Below are 8,865 nucleotides of genomic sequence, written 5' to 3' on the forward strand. Positions count from 1 at the left end.
TTGTTTTTTGAAATCTTCTCTTAAAACTTTGTAAGGCGGATGTTGCTATCCCTAGAGAGGGATATTTAGCCCTAGAGAAGTTGTATCTTACCCAAGCTAAAAAGAACTGAGCTTCTAAAACACTTTAAGCAAAGGGCCTCCAGGTAGTGTTATCCAGGGCATTGTCTGGCTGTGCCCTTAGAGCTTAACTCAGGAATTCTGCATGTGAGGAAGGCCAGGGATAGGATGAGATGGCCAGGGGAGGATGGACACAGAGAGAAGGGCCCTGTGGACCACTGACATTGGAGTCAGGTTGCCTGCTAAGACCAAGTTGGGTGGGAGGAGGTGAAAGTGGTGAGCGTCTAGAACGGCAAGAACCAAGAGCAGGTGTCAGAATTTCTGACCAGGTCTAAGAACCCCTGAGTGTGGAGACCACTCCCATATTTTTAGGAAGTTTTTTGTTAACAGACATTACTTTCCAGGGCAATATTCATTAGCCTGGGTGATAGTGCCAAGGCGTGGAGTCGTAGGCATGACTCCAGAGAAGAGGTTAGCTGGCTGTGGGTGATGGCATGTCAGGGGTGAGGCCTGGAAGCAGAGAAGAATTTAGGTGAGATCTCATAGAATTTCCCTGAGAAAGGGGAGGAAAACAACCTGAGGGTGTGATGCTGGGTGAAAAGAAGAACATGAAGGATTGGGGATTTGGCATGGCCTAGGGGCAAGATCAAAAGGCACACAGATCCACTAAGAGTCTGCATCTTGGTGAGAAATGTGTGGTCCAGGAAGCTGCCTGAATCCCCTTCAGATGGAACAAAACAAATGTTGTCTTTTCCAAATTCACAGAAAAGTGCCAGATGTGTAGAAGTCTACCATCACTATTTCAAGGGTCATTTACACCAACATTTTACTTTACCTTTTAGTGCTTGCAACTGTTGAGTGGCGAATGTTCACAGGTGACCATAAGGGTGAATGAGTGGCAAGTAAACATTACTGGCAGTTCTTAAAAGACACAATCATGCTTTATTTGAGAGCTCTCTGCATTTGTACATTGGATGGGGGTGGGGGACACTTGTGATCTGATGGTGTAGGGATATAGTCATGTTTTTTTGCTGGTGGAATCAGATAAATGCTTAATCAACAGTGTCCCAATGCAGGCACCCTAAAGTCTGGGAAGACTGAAAAATGAAGATGGGAGGCAGGTAAGGAGGTGCTGAGAGAATGCCAGAGCCCCGAGAGGCCTGGTTGGAGGAAGAGAGAAACTAAGTTCATTTTGAGACATTTTTGGGATTTAGGGAAAACCTCTTAAAAAATAGATTGACACAATTCAGAAATCAATCTTCTCCTCAGGGTAGATGATCTGAGCCAGATGGAGAATGAGTTGGTCTCATTCCTCTGACAGTCAGTTACCAGACTAAAGAGGTCTGTTTGCTCGCACACGTCAAAGCCCAATGAAACGGGAAGAGGAGTTTGCAGTAAAGAAAGTAGAGGTTTATTTAAGGGAATGGTGCCAAGCCTGGAGACACAGGTAAGCTAGTGCTTTCAGACTTGGCTCCCCGATGGCCCGCACAGGGTCAGACTGTGTACAGGAAAAAAATCATTAATCATGGTGACTGATGGAGTTGGGGTCATGGGCTCTACTGATAGGTTGGGGCCCGGGTAGGAAGTCACTGATCATTGTATCAGGTCCCGATGTCAGCCATCATATCCTGTCTAGTTTCCTGAGGTTGTGGTTGGAAGGTCATTCTGCTTTCATGGGCCTGGGACTGAAACACAACCAAGGCCGAGATGTTATTTTTAATTTGACTGAAACTCTGTTTCCTTTGATCAACGGACCAGAGGCTTTATTCTTAAGACAGTTTGACTCTGACCAGAACCTAATGTCTTAAGGTCTTAATGATTAAGGGAGTGGATGTGCAGTATGTCATGGTGCTATTAGACTGGGCACAGCTAGCTTTTTCCTTAATGAAAAAGTTGTATTAAAGAACTGAAGTTCCGGTTTGGTTACAAATCCAAGGAAGGGCTATTTGGGCCCAAAAATATGGGGCTCAACGAGAGAGTGGAGAGTGACATGGTAAGCAGGAAAGCTATATGTAATAGAGAGCTGGGGAATATCACAAGTCAAATTGTTGTGGTTCTCGGTCCTCTGCGGGGTGGGACATATTCTGGCCAGTTCGGCACTAAAGCCTATGGAGCTACAGCCCGGGAGACACAGATTCAGGTAACAATGTGAATTGTGTTCCCCCAAGACAAAGGGGAGGCCACCTTGTATAGTGAAAGTTCCCACCCAAGTTTCCAATTAAGTCCTTTTTATAAAAGTGAGGTATTTAGATCGTGCAGTTCTGATGGGATAGGGCAGGTCTAAGTTAGTTGGTAGCACACGTGGGGCAGAGTGTGGGAAGCTGAGCGTTCAGCCTGAGGTTCTTCCTGGTATAGGGAGCGTGCGAGGAACCCCCCGTCAGCAAATGGCCACGAGACTCCTATTAAAAACTTTCGACTCTCAGTTGACCGTTGGGAATCCATCTCAGAAGATAAATTCCTCCTCAGGGTTCACATCAAATAAATCTTTCTTCTTGGGGTCTACAGTGACAAGACAATGATCTGGGTAGCCTTGACTGCACCCCAGCACCCAATGCACACACATCATTAGGCTTGAATGAGAGTTGAAATGAGTTGAAATATTGACTTTTATACATTCTTCAGGTTCTACTGCCAACACATTCAACCAGCCAGCAAGAGTCACTGTCCATCCAAAATGCCTCATGTTTTGGGTCATAAAGACTCTGGTCTGGCTGCTCCCCTCAACAGAGGTGTTCTTTCTGTGTCACTGTCTAAATTTGAGAACTTTACTGTGTCCTGCTGTGTTCAGTGATATTGTTCAAACCTTCCGATTTGAGTGGTCTGTAGCCTCAATGGTTGGCAGCTCTCGGGACACTCATGAGCGAGTAGGCAGGCACAGGCGTCTGTCTCATCACAGAGTAACTGCCAGCTTTTCAGAGCAGGACCGTGCTGAAATGCTTTCCTATCCCTCCATGAAATTAATACTTAATTCAAAAACACTGTTGAGGAGAATGTCTATGAGGGATGGGAGGGGAAAAGGTCTGTGCTGAGAGAGAAGAAACCAGAAGCTAGGTCACAAAGGGGAGATGATGCCTGAAGCCTCTTTACAGTCTGGTGAGGGGGACTCAGAAGGCAGCTGCCACTGCAGAGAACGTGGGCATGAGTCACTGGGGGGCGGGGGAGGATTCCGTGGAGGAAGTCTGTGATAAATGTACATATTGAGACATGGATTGTGCATCTGGGGGTATTTTTGGTCCAAAAATAAAGTGCCAAAATGTTCTGGTGACTTGTTGAGAATCTGTACCCGTACAGGCACGGAACCAGAGACAGTCATGTTCAAGTGCTAAAAAACGTGTCAATGAAAGAGTAACTGTTGTCTCAGCCACGGCTTGTGTTGTAAAGGGTGGATATAGTTCCCACAAACTCTGTGCCAGGCTGGTCTTCAGGACTTATGAGCTAATGGCTCTCATAGGATGGGCAGGGTGCTTTAGATTTAGGATCACGACGAAGCTGGATTGCTCAGGTGTCTCCTCCATGGATTTGTTCAGGAGTGTTTCCTGAGCATAGTTGGGACCCCCTGTTGTGGTAGCCCACAGCCCAGCATGGCCTCTGTTCTTGAAATTCAGTGCCTTCAGCCTTGCCCCTCTGCAGTTTGTGTGGGCAGAAATCCCACCTCCTTTCCCTCCTGGAGCCTTAGGGCCTGGGGGTATGGAATATGAAATGGGGGCGGGGGGAGGGGTCCAGCTTCCAGCTCTGCACTGGAGAGCTGGGTGGTTACAATATGGGCAGCCAGGGTGAGTCCTATGGACTGTGTATGTGTGTCATGGTCACTGCTCAGGCAGAGGATGTGGGTCAGGGCTGGAGATGTCCTTTGAATTCAATAGGAAAGAAGCCTCCGCGGACCCTGGGAGAGGCAGTGGCGAGGGTGTGGAGAAGCAGATGACAGAGATTCAAGGAGCAACAGGGAAGATAGCGAGGGGAGACACGGCCTTCCCACCTTACAGACTCGGGGCTTTTGGGGGTTTGTCCGAGAAGCATGTACTATTTTTGTAACTTAACCCCCGCCTCACCCACATATTTTTAAAATGAGTAAATGAAGGATGGAAAGTGGAATTATTAAGGGAGGTCTTTCTTGCAGAAGGTTTGGCTGTAAAGACAAGATGGGGTGCAGGTGTGTGTGTGTATAGGAGGGTTTGGGGAAGCAGAGTCTGCTTTAAGGTGGAGATCTCAGTGAGGCTGCTGATCTCAGAGGACAAGTGCCAGACAGTGATGTGAGGACCCTGAGCAGGGGGGTGGGGGGGAATCCAGAGTGCCCAGGGAGGAGAGCTCTGGGTTTACCTGTGCTTGATCTTGTGTAAATCCAGAAGTTCTGAGAGATAGCGGGGGCCTGGTCCAGCAGGCCGTGCCTTCTCCTTCCTTTATCAGGGATGTGTAGAGGCTCAACCAAGATGGTAAGCTATCCTCCTAGGTGCTGGGGATTAAAAAACCCTAAGAAGACCTGGTTCTTGTATTTGAACTTTCAGGTTATAAGAAGGAAGATAGTTTTGCAATAAATACATAAATAAATAAATAGGAAAACAGGGCAATAAGAGCTAAAATCAGGGCATGAACAAAGGGCCAGTGATGGGGAAAAGGGTGCCCTGTACTTGGGGTGAGAGACCAGGTAATGGAGAAGCCTTCTGTTGAGTAGGTCTTTTAACAGCTTCACATCACATATGATTCCCTAGATGGGGCTTAAAAAACCAACCACCTTTATTCCGATGAGGGCCCAAGGCGTTTTGACCTTGGAGTAAACATGGGTTTTCTAGTTATAGCCCATTATTGCGGATTCCGCCAAAAGCAAGAAAAAGGCAGAAGAATTGGCAGTTAGGTGCACACATGCATATACTCCTCCCAAAATACTTAACCATGAAGGCAGAAATCCTCCTTAAAAGAAGATGAAGTTCTTAAATGGTTACACCAATTCAGATTACACCAGCAGGGATCTAGTTGCTGTCAAGTGAATTGAGTTGGGGCCTAACAGCAGCTAATCTCTTTAATGGGGAGATCCAAAAATACACACAGACATTTGTCTTTGTATTTCTAAGGAGATCAGACAGGTAAACTGAGCAGCAATTTCTGTAGACTGACCTCAGGATGTTCTAGGCTCCTTCCACCTTTTGCAATCAACTCAGGAAAATTTGCAAAAACTCCAAGTCAAATAATTTTGGTCTACTTAGAACTGTTTAAAAAACGGGGTGAGCCCTAACCGGTTTGGCTCAGTGGATAGAGCATCAGCCTCCGGACTCAAGGGTCCCAGGTTCGATTCCGGTCAAGGGCATGTACCTTGGTTGCGGGCACATCCTCAGTAGGGGGGTGTGCAGGAGGCAGCTGATCGATGTTTCTCTCTCATCGATGTTTCTAACTCTCTAGTCCTCTCCCTTCCTCTCTGTAAAAATCAATAAAATATATTTTAAAAAACACACAAAAAAACCAGGGTGACTACTCACTTCTAATTTCTACAGTAGGGATCAGGAGAGCTGCAGCAGCCTGCTGCAAACCTCACAACGTAATAAGCTTCCCCAAACTCCATCCTTGAAGATGATTTTCTGAGGGAAAGTGGGAGCGAGAAAATGAAATATCGATGGTAGGGCTCTCTCCATTGATTCATGTCTCTTTTCCTCAGAACGGTTTTTATACATTTCTTGAGTTTCTTTCCCCAAGACTTTGGGTTACCATTTGAATACAGCAGTGAAGAAAATACTAGAGTTTAAAAAGTTCAGGCCATTTGACATGGGTGTTTCTTCTCAGGAAATACCTGGACAGTGTGTACAGTAAGAAAATGCTGGAAATAGCCTAAGTATCAAGAGTAGGTGATTGGTGAGGTAAACACTGGTATAACCCACAGTAATAGGCTTACTGTTATGGATGTAGCTCAGCAGTGGTAGAGCCATAATTGGAAACCAGTTCTGATAGCAGTCTGCTCTTTTTTTTTTTTTAAATATATTTTGATTTTTTACAGAGAGGAAGGGAGAGGGATAGAGAATTAGAAACATCGATGAGAGAGAAACATCGATCAGCTGCCTCCTGCACGCCCCCCACTGGGGATGTGCCTGCAACCAAGGTACATGCCCTTGACTGGAATCGAACCTGGGACCCTTGAGTCCGCAGGCTGATGCTCTATCCACTGAGCCAAACCGGTTAGGGCAGCAGTCTGCTCTTTATCCCAAGACACACTGCCTTCCATACGGAGAAAATGGAAGGCATTTCTCAGTCATCTCATAAGGGCTAGTTTCCTCTCTAAATAGGAAAACAAATCTGGTGAAGCAGCTTCTGCAAAAAGTTTACTAGTATGTCATCAAGGTGAATGGATACTTTAATTTTAATAATAACAGAAGTTAACACTTATGGTGTGCTGAATTCCAAACAGTGTGCAAATGTTTAATATCACCCTCCCGTTCAATTCTCACCCTAGCCCAGGAGGTGGGACCCTGGTATTTATAGTGGGGTGGGCTTGGGTTTGCTCCACTTTGCTTTCCAAACAAAGTTTGGGGGGTCACCACTGCAGGGGTGTCCACTTTTCAGTTCTTACACCCACTGCTTATAATTCTGAAAGATCCTCCTGTTATAGGTGGTCAGTACAGTTAAGTGGCTTGCTTCAGAAATGTAACTGAAGTAGTGACTTTTTAAATGGCCCACAAATTTTTCAACTAAAATCAACAAATTGTGTAAGTGAGATGTATGAGACTTTTAACAATCATTAAAATTAAAATTATTCATTGGAACTAAATATTCTTGGGTAAAATAGTTTTTTAAAAATGTTATTGATTTAAAAGTTGTCCTGAGCCCAGCCAGCATGGCTCAATGGTTGAGTGTTGATCTATGGACCAGAAGGTCATGGTTCGATTCCCGGTCAGGGCACATGCCAGGGTTGTAGGCTCGAACCCTAGTGGGGGGCATGCAGGAGGCAGCCCATCAATGATTCTCTCTCATCATTGATGTTTCTATCTCTCTCTCCCTCTCTGAAATTAATAAAAATCTATTTTAAAAAAAGTTATCTTGAGTGTTTTGGCAATTTTGACAAATTACTTTTTCCTCCTATGTAGATTTTGTACACATCATGAATAAATGTGGACTTTACCACATATGCCTGCTTTTGTGTTCTTTTAGCAAGGTTGAAAATCTATTGTCTTTGTGGTAAAAATAACGGGGTGGTTGAGAAAGTGGCCTGAGGTGTGAACTTGGAGGCCTCTTGAGCCTCTGGTGTCACAGGCTGCTGGGCGGGGTGGTGGGGAGGTAGTTGGGTGGCCACTAAGTGCATTTCTAAAGGAGGACAACGATCAGTTTGGGTTGGAGTCGGATCACTCACAAACCACTAGCTCTTATTTGGAGAGGACTGTTCCAGAAGTTTATCTTTAAGGGGAAAACCACATTTGGACTCGAATTTCTAAGAAAGAAAGGAGGAAGTGGTGCTCTCTGAAGATAGAGCCCGAATCCCTTTGCTTGATGACTGGGCGAAGATGACCAAAGAACTGGGCAGTGCCTCACTCCAAAGCCGAAGAGGCCCAAGGGACCCCAGCCCCAGCCCCTGTCGCTGCCACTGAGGTTCTCACTCAATACCACACTGAGTGCGGCTGGCTGGGAGGGGAGGGGGTGGGTAGCAAACCCAATGGTGCCCTGGGAGGGGGGCACTCCACCTGGTAAATCCCCTGACTTCATTAACAGGCCTCTGGACATGCTAAAACCGCGGTCAACCTTGAAACGGGGAAATTCCCAGTGGGAATTTATGCAAATGTGGTCCGTTACAGAAAAAAGTATAAAAAGCAAACCATGATTTGGGCTATTTTTGGCTTCGGAAAGAAAGCCCAAGTACAGCAGGAAGCCAGTGTGCCTGAGTTCACCTCCAGCTCAGGGTGCGCTCAGGCATGGAAGTATTTTCACAAGAAATCGCCGTCCTCCTGAGCCCTGCGGGTGCCAGGCTCTGGGCCGGCCCGGGGGACACTGGAGGCCCGAGTGACCATCACGCTGGGCTGGTCCAGCGCCAAGTAGAGCCAGAGGCTGAAGAGGCCTCACAGCGCACTCCTAGCATCCTCTACCCCCGCCCTGGGGTATAGCTTTGGTCGGGTATCCCACTGTGCCCCTCAGCTTGCCCACCCAGGCCTACGTTCCTCCTAGTTTGTCCCAAGAGGCCCGGTTCTGTGTCCCTTTGGGCCCAAGGGCTGGCAGCGGGTGGGCCTGCTATCAAGAGCAGCGGGAAAATAGGAAGGAAAGAGGGAGAGGGGACAGAAAGAGGGTGGTGTTTTCTTTTGGATTCCTCATCGCCCCCGCCCCCGGACGGCCATCCAAGGTCCAGCATCCCCAGTCCAGGCTCGCGCGTGCCCTCACCACTGCGCCTCCACGCACAGTCTTTCCACGAGGATTTGGCCCGCAGGTCAGGGGGTCCCCGCGGCACATCCCCACCCCAGCTCCGGGACAGACTGGGAGAAGCCACGCTCCAGCCAGGAGCACCGTGGAGCCAGCTCCCTGTTGCAGCCTCGCCCAGTTAATCCTTCTCGACTTCCAGTCCCGAGCGCGGGGACACTGGGCCGGGGTGGGGAGGGGGACCGTCACAGGTCCGGCGGGTAGCAGACTCTTCCCACGCAAACCCCCCCCCCCCCAAGGCCAGTGGACAAGTCTCCGGGGCCGATCTTTCAGGAGCGATGTGCCAACCACAGGTGGTCCGTGGTCTGCGTGACCTGGGGGCTCTGTGGACCTTCTCCTCCGAGTAGGGACTTCGCCGGGGCAGCCGGAGCGCCCAGTTCAGACGGGCACGTTCCGCCGCGCATCCCCGGCCCGGCCCCCACGGGGAAC

At 48.1% G+C, this 8,865-nt stretch overlaps 1 protein-coding gene across 1 annotated transcript in view; it reads left to right on the forward strand.

Moving 5' to 3' along the window:
- The first annotated feature begins 2,017 nt into the window (after nucleotides 1-2,017).
- Nucleotides 2,018-8,865, forward strand: part of ANKRD33B (ankyrin repeat domain 33B) — a 79,352-nt gene continuing 72,504 nt past the window's right edge. The window contains exon 1 of the mRNA XM_014543524.1: nucleotides 2,018-2,050. Coding sequence (XP_014399010.1) covers nucleotides 2,018-2,050 — 33 coding nt within the window. The remainder of the gene's footprint in view (nucleotides 2,051-8,865) is intronic.

Source organism: Myotis brandtii, unplaced genomic scaffold, assembly GCF_000412655.1.
Source record: "Myotis brandtii unplaced genomic scaffold, ASM41265v1 scaffold328, whole genome shotgun sequence".
In the NCBI taxonomy this organism is placed as follows: Eukaryota; Metazoa; Chordata; class Mammalia; order Chiroptera; family Vespertilionidae; genus Myotis; species Myotis brandtii.